Source organism: Neltuma alba, unplaced genomic scaffold (assembly GCF_004799145.2).
Source record: "Neltuma alba isolate B1F8T4 unplaced genomic scaffold, ASM479914v2 tig00010614_pilon, whole genome shotgun sequence".
Taxonomy (NCBI): domain Eukaryota; kingdom Viridiplantae; phylum Streptophyta; class Magnoliopsida; order Fabales; family Fabaceae; genus Neltuma; species Neltuma alba.
In genome coordinates this window covers 727,631-741,060 of record NW_021635471.1, presented here as the reverse complement: position 1 = coordinate 741,060, position 13,430 = coordinate 727,631, and the positions used below count along the sequence as shown (strand labels likewise).

At 32.0% G+C, this 13,430-nt stretch overlaps 1 protein-coding gene and 1 long non-coding RNA gene across 2 annotated transcripts; both read left to right on the top strand.

The window, feature by feature from the left end:
* Positions 1-6,610: 6,610 nt before the first annotated feature.
* On the top strand, positions 6,611-9,066 carry LOC114757645 (putative disease resistance RPP13-like protein 1). The gene is made up of 2 exons (XM_028946730.1): positions 6,611-8,934; positions 9,015-9,066. Exons 1-2 carry the CDS (start codon positions 6,611-6,613, stop codon positions 9,064-9,066), a joined length of 2,376 nt encoding a protein of 791 aa, XP_028802563.1.
* Positions 9,067-10,147: 1,081 nt separating this feature from the next.
* Positions 10,148-10,850, top strand: LOC114757603 (uncharacterized). Its single transcript, XR_003741589.1, has 3 exons — positions 10,148-10,314; positions 10,599-10,712; positions 10,830-10,850. It is a non-coding gene; the product is annotated as an uncharacterized LOC114757603 (long non-coding RNA).
* Positions 10,851-13,430: the final 2,580 nt, after the last annotated feature.

Here is a 13,430-nt window from a genome sequence, read left to right as displayed (position 1 = left end):
CAAGCTTATTTACAAGACAAATAAGTCGAGGAGAAGGAATGTGTGTTTTACATGGGTATATTATTCATGACTTGTACATAATATAACTTATTATAATTTTTATATTTTTTTTATTTGTGGTCGAATCATTTAAAGGACTACAAAAATTATTTTATAAAATTAAAGGACCAAAACAAAACATGATGACAATTAAAGGGTTAAGGATATAGTTCTACCATGATTTATAATTAGAAAATTTCTCCCTTGTGCAATGCACAAACTAATATATTTGATTAGATTTGAAATTCTAATAAATTGTATTATTTAACATAGCTCAAGATTCACTTCTTATAGGAATATGATTTTTTTATTCATTCAAATTGGATTTGAATTAGAGATGTGAAATTTAGAGGCAACAGATAAAATTTAAAATTATTTATTTATTTTTCATTTAAACCTCCAATCGATATAAAATTTAATTATGATGCTCCTTATTTAATTTAATATATTCAAATCCCAATTAAGATATCATTCAAATCTGAAATTAATTATTAATTTTTTTATTTGAATGAAATTCCATTTAATTATAATATTTTCCATTTAGTTCAATGTATTCAAATTGCAATCAAGATATGATTTAAATATTATTAATTAAACATATTTCTGTTTGCTTGATTGCCTGAGAACTACATTCCCATTATAAAACTCAGAACTCCTTTCACATTAACATCTATATATTTGAATTATAAAAATTTATTCTGGTATTCTTTCTTGCTAGGGGCAATAACAAATGAGATTACTCTATCCCTTCAGTACCCAATCCAAAGCATTGTCAATGGAATCACTGAAGATGCTTTTTTGTTCTGTGGCTACCGTGAAGATCTCTTCAGGGGATAAGCACACATACCGGAAGGAGATTTGAAATTAATTATTTACATAAATAAATTTCCATTACTCACTGTCAAATATTATTCAATACTGATATATGATCACTGCACGCTTTACAGAGAGACTTGAGTAAGGAGAGCTGAAAAAGGAAAGAAGCTGTTGATGTTACTATCATGGAATTGTTGGGCTTGAACATTTGGAGATTGTCTACAATTGAAATCTTTGTTTTAAATCTCTAAATTTCTTCAAGTGAAAAGAGATACTGATACGTATGCTTTAGAAGAACTGATTTAGTATAATGAGTAGAATTTTAAAGCTTTGTTTTATATTTTAAATTTTTTGATAATGAACTTTGTCTTTATATGGTCGGATTCAATGAAAATTCTTCAAAAAAAAAAAAAATGGTTTACATGTTTTCTTTTTAAGTATCAGTTAATAACAAATCCGAACACCTAGAAGGTGAAATATTATAGACGATGCTGTTAAAATCAATTCGCGCAAAGTATTCCCTTCTATATAGGCGTAATGGATTGGAACTGTTATGATTTTTATATGATGATCTTCTTTTTTTTTTTGGCCAAAAGATTTTTATATTATGATCTAAAATCACACATTTTAGTACACTTATTTCTGATTCAAATGCGATAAAATATTAATTTTGGTGTTAATCTCTCTCCATGTTTTTACAAAATTTTAATTAGTAAATGTAGCCTTAGTTGATACTTTCTCCCAACCCCTGCAACTTTCTCCTTATTTTTCTTTTTCCCCCCTTTTCTGTTTAGGCTATGACTATATGTAATAACTCCCGTTTTATTATTATAGTTGATCTTTTATTGGGAAAAAAATTATTTTCTCCAGGTTGTGGCAGGTTGAAGTTTATGGTTTCTTGGCCGGATAGAAATTGAAAAATGGGAAATATTTACTTGATTGGACAAGGAGCAACTTCACACTAGTTTTGCAGAGATTTGTTTGTCACAAATCATCCTCTAACTTGACCACTCACTACCAAGTATAGCAGCTCAAAAGAAAATAGCTTTAGTTTATTAAATACGACAGATAAACTTCCTCTAACTGACATGGGTTTTATTTTTCGCTAATGGAGGGGGAAATTAAAGGGTGTAAACTTAGAGTAAATGATGCCCCAAAAAATGAAAGAAATAAAAAAGAAATAGATTGGCTATCATTTGTTTCCTTCTACTTTCATTTCATAGAATTCTTCTCTAAAATTAAGAGCCAAACTTAAATGTGCAGCAGCAGAATCAAACACATTTGCACTTAATGATGGATCTCTCCCTACATTATACAAACTTAAAAATTAAGGGTCATTGTCAATACGCAGGAAAAATCAGTACTTAAAATACCACCAACCAGCTTAAACGCCGATTTTTTTTTTAATATATGCTTTATTTTAAATGAATTAATTGTATAAAAATTGAGAACACACACATTGGATTGAAATGTTAGGCCATGGGATTTGGAGAGGTTATTAGACTAAGTTTATGATGAATTTCACTACTGAAAAAATTACTTATGTCATTAGTATATAACATAGATAGTAATTTGTTGAGAAACAACACATATAATATATTTTTTATACAACAGAAATTATATAATATTTAGTTTACTCATATTATTATTCACGTCAATAATTATTACTCCTTCGGGCCTTCCATTGTGAAAGTTAGCAGATGATTTTTCTTCTTCTTTTAATTATAAGATTTTAGCTTATTTTCTCCTCTAAATTTATAATTATTTTCTAAACTCTTCTTATTGATTGCATATATACATTGATATGATTTTTTTATCAAGAAAATAGTTTTCAATGCAAATAATTAAAAAATAGTTTAAAAAAAAAAATAAAACACGTGTTTTTTAAAGAATAACTAGCATAATTATTTTTCTCAATATTTTTAAATTAACCGTCAAACTCCTAGTAATTTTTTTTCATTATCTTTCAAATTTAAAAAAAAAAACAAAAGAACTTTTCAATTTATGAGTTATTTATTATTTTCATGTTATTCTGATTCTTGATATCAAACAAACGACACCAATTGATATCATCTTTTGAAAATTGTGGGTGGTGTTGAGAGGAGGGGCCATCAAACCATCTTTTCTTTTCTTTTTTGCTTACGTAGGTATCCACCACTGGTAGCAGTGACTAATCCCTTCACTGCGGGAATCTCTACTTAAGGGCAAAATATAGGCTACAAGAGCATTTCCATGCCCAAGGGTGGGGGATTCGAACCCCCACCGAACTAAGTGAAGTTACCACTAGGCCACTACCGTGTGGTTAAACCATCTTTTCTTTGTAAGCGTTGGGGACATGTGGGACAAAAGGACACACAAGGAAAACAAAATAATGCCGTTTTTATTATATTTCCTAGTCACAAGTTTTCCATTGCATGATAAAGCTATGAAAATAGACACTAACAAGCCCCTGGTTAAAATAATAAACGGCAGTCTTTATACTCTGACTTATACAACCAAAAAAAAAAAACCAAGAAAAGACAACACTTTCAAAACTACCGAGCAGAACTAATGGTTGAAGATAATTGTAATTTTAATTTTTTTTATTATAAATTCTTTAAATTTAGTTGTGTCAGTGTCTAAAAGTGGTATTGTTAAAAATTTGTTAGGAAATAATATATGAATTAATTAAAAATGGTATTGTTAATCCCAAGTCTAAATTTGTCACTTCACAATCAAGATTTATCATTTTAGGATAAATTGTTGTTATTTTTAAGTAATTCACATATTATTTCATGTTATATATATAAGGAAAAAAACGTCTTATTAATCTCAAGTTTAAATTTGTCATTTCCCAATCAAGACTTATCATTTTTAAATAAATTGTTGTCATGAGCTGCAAGGGGAGTTCACTTATATATACACACACACATATATATATTGTATTATAATGTTAACAAGCTATTGGTAGCCAAATGGTCATCTATTTTTTTGGTGGTTGGCCCAAATGACCATGAAGTTGTGAGAGCAAATTCCATCCCACTACTTCCCTCAAATAATTTTCATGACAAAAAAAAAAAATTGCTAAAGAACCTTGGTGGCAACCACCATGCCGGTGGCGGCCTACGGTCGACGATGACTTCCGATGAGGGGTTGAATTTTTTTTTTAATAAAATAAAGTGGTGTTTTTGTCATTTCCTTTGTATTTTAAAATTTCAATTTTGGATTTACTTTCCTCCCTATCATTTTCAATGCCTAACTTCCTGAATTAGAAATTCACAATTTCATGATTCTTTTTTTGTCATTTTTCCTAAGAGATATGCTTAAGGTGCGGATTCCAAATTTAACCATTTGCTTAAATGATGAAATCCCCTATTATTTATGCCAATCTAAATCGGTAAATTTTTTAATTATTATTGTAATATAAATTTAAAAAATTTTTAGTCGTATTCTAGTGTCTAAAGCATGTGTTGGTCCCAGGTATAATTCATCCTTCGTGGCTAAGAATTTCCAAAATCAATATTAGTTAAAAGAAACAGCTTTTAGGAAAATATGCATTAATAAATTGTTGTTGAGATGGTAAGCAGTTTTATTTTATAAGGAGAAAAATACAAATTTAAATTCTGAAAAGTGTGCTTGTTAAATGTAATTATGATGGGTTTTTTGGTATAATTGACTTTTTTTCACTTTCTTTTTCTTTGTGTTGGTCTTCCTAGAGATCCAAAAAGGAAAGAAAAAGGATAAAGAAAATTATTGCTTCTTTTGATGATTTATTAATTATCTTTTACTTAATTAAAATAATATGAATATGGAGGCAATTTCAACTGTTTTTTTTTAAATTATCATATGTTTCATTTTTAATAACATTATCTTCTTGTGTTTTTTAAAAAAATTCATTATCTTCTTGTTTTTGTTTTGTAAAAAGGGGAAAATTCAATTCATACTACTAAAAAAGTGTTCAAGCATATTTACAAGACAAATAAGTCGAGGAGAACGTATGTGTGTGTACATGTGTACATTATTCATGACTTCTATATAATATAACTTATTATAATGCTTATATTTGTTTTTATTTGTTCTTGAATCATTTAAAAGACCGTGAAAAATACTTTATAAAATTAAAGTACCAAAAAAAATATTGTGTAAAATTAAAATACTAAAAATATAGTTGTAGCAAAACTTATATATAAACTAAATGTAATTCAACAAAACAAAATTATTAAATGGGTTAATATACAGGTTTGCTCAAGAAATTTTTTACTTAAGAGTGTTGGGCACCCGACAGTTTTTTTGAGATGCAAATATGCTCTAAAAGTTTAAAATCATGACAACAGTGTCCCATACTGTTAAAAAACTAATTTTAGCTGTTAAAATAATGACCTTGATCGTTAGCACTATGAGATAATATTGTTACGATTTTAAACTCTGGGACAAGTTTACATCCAAAAAAATTGTCAAATACCCATAGCTCTTGAGTAGAAACTTTTAAGGGCAAATTCCCATTATTAAATTAGCAATCTCACAAATTGCTATTTTTTTCAACTAAAAACATCATTATTTCAGGCTGAGAGGGAGAAAAAAAAAATCAACCATCTTGATTGCCTTGCTTAAATTGGACTTTTATACCATAGTTAAAAGTTTACATACATACATACAGATATATATATATATATATATACACACACACACTTCTGCAACTTCGGGGGGCTTCGTCTCTTCATGATGAATCTTCTCACTCGTTTTCGCTCTCTCATTAGCAATTTTGTCGAGCACTGTCCCCCCTGCACATGGGAAAAGAAAAGCAGAGCCACGTTAGCTGCACCCAAATAAGTCAAAAAGCATCCTCTTAATAATTCACCTTTAACTCAAAAGATGTCGGCCACTTTACCGTAACGCACAGTTATCTCCAAATATTGCGGTGTCAAATTATTTGGCTAAAGAGCTCTTAGCTTTCCCTTGCTTTGGCGTTAGGCGCACTTCCCTGTTTGCCACCATCGATCCCTTACTCTTCTTCTTCACCTCTTTTCCTTCTAATTTTACTCATATTTAAATAAAATTTTTTTCAGACTTATTGTATTACATTCTTTTTTCTAATTAGTCACTTCAAATCCGTGCAATATTGAACACAACGTTATTACTGTCCCATCAGATAATCTATAATAAAGCAATCATCTTTTCTGTTAAAATGTCTTATTAGGCTGAAGTAGTATATTTTAATATTCTGATTTTTAACATAAAAACTAATTGACTAATTTGAATAGGTTAAAAAATTTTTTTATGTTAATATTTATAATAAATATGTATTGTCTCTTCTAAAAGACCTATGTTAATCAATTGTTATTTGATAAAATATTTAACATGTATAACAACTACAAGTATTATCTTAAAACAAATGTATAAATATGATAAATAAAATAGATTAAGATATTTTATCTAGATTCAAATTAAAAGCCAAATTAATTTTTATACCCCGGTAACATATTAGTTGTATAATAAATTTATACACGTATGTCCTGTGCAAAGTTAGTTAATGCCAATACGTGGTCCTGTTGGGGGAAACAGAAGTTAAAAAGTCGTGATAGCTGTAAGCCAGAGAGCTTTCACCTTCCATTCAAAAGATGTCGGCAAGTATATGTATCTTGAAAGTCAAAAAATTGCACCGTGTTAAATTATTTGGCCAAAGAGCTTTTAACTTTCCCTTGTATTGGCATTAGACTCGCTTCTCTGTTGCTGTCATCGATCCCTGCCTCTTCTTGATCATTTTTTTCTTCCTACCATGTCTGGTGCAGATGTTGGCATTGCCTTTCTCTCTGCCTTCCTTCAGGTGGCTTTTGACCGGTTGGCTTCTGGAGAAACCCTTCGCTACTTCCCAAAGAGCGGATTGAATAAGACTCTGGTGAAGAAGTTGGAGATCATGCTGATATCCATCAGTAGTGTCATTGATGATGCTGAGTATAAGCAGTTCAGTGATCGAAATGTGAGGACCTGGCTTTTTGAGCTCAAAGATGCTGTGTACGATGCTGAGGATGTCTTGGATGAGATTAACTATGAAGTCCACAAACGCAAGTTGGAAGCCGAAGCGGAAACTCAAACTAGTGTTACTAGCAAGGTACGAAAATTCTTCTCTGCTTCTGATACTATGTTTGACCAGGAAATCGAATCGAGGATGAAACAAATCCTTGAAAACCTTGAATTTCTCGAGAGCAGAAAGATTGGTCTGCATTTGAAACAATTTAACAAAGGTGGAGCTGATGGATTTGAGAGAAAGTGGCAGACTGAGACAACTTCTTTAGTGGATGAAGCTGGAATATATGGCAGGAATGAGGACAAAGAAATTATATTTCAAAGGTTGAAAAACGACAGCCACTTTTCTGTCATTCCTATAGTGGGTATGGGTGGGTTGGGGAAGACCACCCTTGCTCAGCTTGTTTATAATGATGAAAGGGTTAAGAGTGAATTTGACTATAGACTTTGGGTATGTGTTTCAGATGACTTTGATGTTTTGAGGTTGTCAAAAAGAATTTTCAAGAAAGCCACGGAATCTAATAATGACATAGAAGATTTAGATGAAGTTCAAAATAAGTTGAAGGATTTCTTCTCTAAAAAAAAGTTCCTCATTATTCTTGATGATGCTTGGTGTGATGATTGCATATCGTGGGAAAATTTTTTAGCACCTTTCATATGTGGGGTTGCGGGAAGCAGAATTCTTGTCACTTCACGCAATGAGAATGTCGTGTTAGCAGCTGGCTCTAATGAAGAACATCACCTAAAGCTATTGTCACATGAAGATGGTTGGCTATTATTTAAAAAATATGCAATTCGCAACTGTTGTCCACCAAAGAATTTTGATCATGAAGAAATTGGAAGAAAGATTGTTAAAAAGTGTAAAGGTTTGCCTTTGGCCTTGAAAACAATTGGGAGTCTCTTGTACAGGAAATCATCTTGGGAGGAATGGAACAACATTTTGGGAAGTGAGATATGGGAGATTTCTTATAATAATATTCTTCCCGCTGTGATATTGAGCTATCATTATCTCCCTTCTCAGCTAAAGCAATGCTTTGCTTATTGTTCATTGTTCCCGAAGGATTATGAATTTCGCAAGGAGGAGCTGATTCTATTGTGGATGGCTCATAATTTCTTGCAAGCCTCTCAACCAAATAAGTCAATTGAAGAAGTAGGCAATGAATACTTCCAAGAGCTTGTGTCAAGATCTTTTTTTCAGGAGTCGTCTTCTATAAATGGAACATGTTTTGTCATGCATGACATTCTCAATGATCTGGCAATTCATGTATCTGGAGATCTTTGTTTCAAGCAAGAGGCTAATGGGGTGGTGGATTTTTCAGAAAAAACCCGTCACTTATCTGTTTTGTATCACGAATATGGAGAATACAAATGGTTTGAGAATTTGCAAAAAATGAAAAAATTACGAACATTCTTGCCTCTCCCAAATAGGTGGGGTTTCCTGTGGACCTCGAGCAACCTAATATTTGATGAATTATGCAAGTGCAAATGCTTGCGAGTTTTATCTCTGGCTTCCAATGGCACAATTGAGGAGATACCTGATTCTATAGGAAATCTCATACATCTACGGTGTCTTGATCTATCTAACTGTAAAATTAAGAGGCTCCCCGAGTCAATATGTCTTCTGTATAACCTACAAACATTGAAATTGGTCGACTGCGAACTTTTGGTTGAGTTGCCTGCTGATTTTCATAAATTAAAAAATTTGCATCACCTAGATTTACGATTCACTAGCTTGAAAAAGATTCCACCACATATGGGAAAGCTGAAAAATCTTCAAGTTCGCCTGACATCATTTGAAGTGGGCAAATGTAATGAGCTCAACATCAAACAATTAGGCGAACTCAATCTTCAAGGAGAGCTTTCAATTCATGAGTTGCAGAATGTAGTTCATGGAACGGATGCCTTACAAGCCAACTTGAAAGAAAAAAGGTACCTTGAGGAGTTATGCTTCAGATGGAATAAAGACACTAATGATGATTCTCAGAATGAGAGGGATGTGCTAGAGAAGCTCCGACCTCACCAAAATTTGAAGAAACTATCGGTTGAGTACTATGGTGGCACAAGGTTTCCAGATTGGTTTGCTGATAACACATTGTCCAACGTAGTGGAGCTCCGATTAGAAGGTTGCAAGTATTGTTTCGTGTTGCCATCTTTAGGCCTTTTGCCTTCTCTCAAGTCACTACTCATTGGAAAGTTGGATGGCATTGAGGCTATTGGTGCTGAATTTCTCGGAAGTGATTCTTCTACTGTTCCATTTAGATCTCTTGAAACCTTGGAGCTCGAGGGAATGGTGAATTGGGAGAAATGGGATTGTTCCACTGCTTCAAGGGCCTTCACATGCCTTAAAGTGCTTCATATAATAGATTGTCCAAAGCTGAAAGAGAATTTGCCCGAACAACTTCTTTCTTTAGATGATCTTGTTATTGAAGATTGCCCACAACTTGTAGCTTTGGTTCCACGAGCCCCAACAATTCAAGGGTTGACTCTTGAAAACTGTGGAAATGTGGGGTTGGAATATATCCCGTCCACTCTAAAAGCACTCTGCTTTTGTGGACCATGCACGAATGTGAGTTTGCTTGAAAAGATTGAGCACACCATTAATAACTCCTGTATTGGAAGGGTTGAGATTCGTGACTGTCCAGATTGGGAGTTCCCATTGAAGCAACATCATGACTCACTTCGTGATATACGGATAGAGGGAAGTTGTGGGTCGCTTGGGACCTTTGCATTGGATCAGTTCCCTGCACTTCAGGATTTGTATTTGTGTGAGTGTAATAATCTTGAAAGAATTTCCGTTTCAGAGGGCCACAACCATGGGAATCTTACACGTTTAAGCATTACAAAGTGTCCAAAATTCGTATCCTTTCCGAAAAAGGGGTATTCTGCCCCTAGGCTGGAATATTGCTGTTTTGAAGATTTGGAGAATTTGAAATCACTACCTGAGCATATCAACATTTTTTCTCCGTCTCTTGGTGAACTACATATAACAGATTGTCCACAAATGGAATCATTGCCAGAGGGGGGTCTGCTATCAAAACTGACGCATCTTGATATCAACAGATGCCCCAAACTGTTTGCATGTCGAATGCAATGGGGTTTGCACAATTATGATTTTCTACGTACATTGACCATCGACGGTGATGATGTGGTGGAGTCTCTACCTGAACCGGGACTACTCCCAACTTCTCTTATTTCTATTTGGATCATCAACTGTTCCAATCTCAGAATGTTAGACTACAAGGCTCTTTGTCAATCGCCTTCCCTCAAATATTTGACTATTGATAATTGTCCGAGACTCCAATGCTTGCCCCAGGAGGGCCTCCCCAGTTCCATTTCTTGGCTTCAAATTGGCGGACACTGTCCGGCGCTTAAACAAAGATGCCAGAAACCGGAAGGGGAAGATTGGGAAAAGATTGCTCACATCCGTGAAGTTTATATTTATTAGCCAATCCTCAGGTATCTTTTGCTGCGTATTTATTCCTATACACATATTCCTTTCTGTTTAACGCAATCAATAGAAAAAGTATGCATTGGTGATCATACCTGGATTATTTTATATTCGCTCTCTTCTTAACGTTGCTTCAAAGTTTCTCTTTGCTTGATTACCTGAGAACTACATTCCCATTATAAAACTAAGAACTCCTTTCACAATAACATCTATATATTTGAATTCTAAAAATTTATTCTGGTATTCTTTCTTGTTGGGGGCAATAACAAATTCTGGTATTCTTTCTTGTTAGGGGCAATAACAAATGAGATTACTGTTACTGGAGTTCCCAACCTAAAGCATTGTCAATGGAATCACTGAAGATGCTTTTTTGTTCTGTGGCTTGCCGTGAAGATCTCTTCAGGGGGTAAGCACACATACTGCAAGGAGATTTGAAATGAATTATTTACAAAAGTAAATTTCCATTGCTCACAGTGTCGAATATTTTTCAAATACTGATAGACGATCGCTGCACGCTTTATAGAGAGACTTAAATGAGCAGAGCTGGAAAAGGAAAGAAGCTGTTGATGATACTATCATGGAATTGTTATGCTTGAACATTTGGAGATTGTCTAAAATTGAAATCTTTGTTTTAAATCTCTAAATTTCTTCAATTATGTGTGTTAGTTTTGATGGATCTTAATTATTTTCTGATGCCTGATAGGAAAAGACATGGGAGAGCTAAAATTTTTGAAGCAGAGATTGATTGAAATTTTTTTTTTTGGGGTTCTTTAAAGAAGTATTATGACTTTGTGTAGTCGGATTCAATGAAAATTCTTAAAAAATGGTTTACATGTTTTCTTTCTCGAAAATATCAGTTAATAATAAATCTTAACACCTAGAAGATGGAATATTATAGACGATACTTTAGTTAGTAAATGTAACCTTAGTTGATACTTTCTCCCAATCCCTGCAACTTTCTCATTATTTTTCTTTTTCCCCCCTTTTCTGTTTAGGCTATGACTACATGTATTAACAACCCTCGTTTTATTACTATTAAAAAAAAAAAATCTCTCCATGTTGTGGCAGGTTGAAGTTTCATGTTTTCTTGACTGGATGGAAATTACAAAATGAGAAATATTTACTTGATTGCACAATGAGCAACTTCACACTAATTTTGCAGAGATTTGTTTGTCGGAAATCATCTTCAAAAATTAAGAGCCAAACTTGAATGTCCAACAGCAGAATCAAACACATTTGATTAAGGGTAATTGTCAATACACAAGAAAAATCAGTGTTTAAAACACAACTAACCAGCTTAAACACCGTTATATATATATGTGTGTGTGTGTGTGCGCGCCGTGCGCGCGCTTTATTTTAAATGAATTAATTGTGTGAAAATTGAGAACGCACACACACTGAATTGAAATGTTAGGCCATTGGATTTGCAGAGGTTATTAGAGCAAGTTTATGAACTTCACGACTGAAAAAATTACTTATGTTGTTAGTATTTAACATAGATAATAATTTGTTGAGAAAAAACATATATAATATATTTTTTATACAACAGAAATTATATAATATTTATTTTCCTGATATTATTATTCAAGTCAATAATTATGACTCCTTCGGGCTCTAAATCGCACAAGTTAGTAGATGATTCTAGTTTACTTTGTCCTCTAAATTTATAATTATTTTCCAAACTCTTCTTATTGATTACATATATATATTGGTATGATTTTTTATGGGGAAAATAGTTTTCAATGCAAATAAATAAAAAAAGTAGTTTTGAAAAAATAAACACGTGTTTTTTTAAGAATAACTAGCTTAATTATTTTTCTCAATATTTTTAAATTAATTATCAAACTCCTAAGAATTTTCTTTCATTAGCTTTCAAATTAAGAAAAACAAAAGACCTTTTTCAATTTATGAATTATTTATTATTTTCATGTTATTCTAATTCTTCATATCAAACAAACGAGTCCAATTGATCTCATATTTAAAAAATTTTTGGGTGATGTTGGGAGAGGGTCCCATAAAACCATAATTTCTTCATAAACGTTGGGGACTTGCGCGCAACGAAAGCAAATTGAGCATCCTTCATAATTTTGAGAGTAAAAGATATACATAAGGTGTGGATTCGAAATTTAACCATTTGCTTAAAGGATGAAATCCCCTATTATTTATGCCAATCTCAATTGGTAAATTTGTTTCCATCATTATTATTGTAATATAAAATTTAAATTTAAAAATTTGTCAGTCGTGTTCTAGTGTCTGAATCATGTGTTGGTCCCAAACATACTTCGTCCCAAATATAATTCGTCCTTTATGGTTAGGAATTCCCAAAATCAATATCAGTTAAAAGAAACGGCTTTTATAATATTTAAATAGAGAAGAAAAAATGGAAAATAGCTTACTTTTAAGAAAAATTCATTATTTTAATTAGTACTATTGATTATACCAATAATATAATAGTATTGTGTTGATTAATTTAATATTATTTTTTTACGTATATCTGTGCATAAGTTTAGAAATTAGTTCCCTCCAAACAAATTTCGTTATTTAGACTAACTTTCCTTTTTTTTTTTTTAATTAAGCCATACAACAGGATAAAGTTAAGGAAATACATATTATCAAATTATTAGTTGAGATGATAAGTAATCTCATGATGAGAATACAAGTTTAAATTTTGGAAAACGCACTTATTAAAAGGACTTTAACTTTGATGCTTTTGATTTGAAGAAAATTAGTTTCTATACTCTGACTTTAAACAAGAAATCTAAGAGGATATAATAGTTCCAAAACTACCAAGCAGAACTAAACTTTCAATGGTTGAAGATAGTTGTAATTTAATTTTTTTTTAGTATGAATTCTTTAAATTCAGGTGTCTCATTGTCTAAACGTAATTTGCAAGGTCAATACAGTTCATTTGGGAATTTTGAAACACAATAATTATGTTGGGTTGTTTGGTAAGCTTGATTTTTCTTCAACTTCTTTTTCTTTGGGCTGGTCTTCCTAAGGATCCGAAGAAAAAAGAAAAAGGATCAAAAAAATTAGTGCTTCTTTTGATGATTTATTAATTATACTTTACTTAATTAAAATAATATGAACATAGAGGACTACAAAAAATAACTTATTGTTTTTA

Coding starts and splice junctions, on each gene's coding strand:
- LOC114757645 (XM_028946730.1), top strand. CDS start 6,611: ATGTCTGGTGCAGATGTTGGCATTGCCTTTCTCTCTGCCTTCCTTCAG. Junction 8,935..9,014: donor GGCACAAGGTTTCCAGATTG/GTTTGCTGATAA, acceptor TGCCATCTTTAG/GCCTTTTGCCTTCTCTCAAG.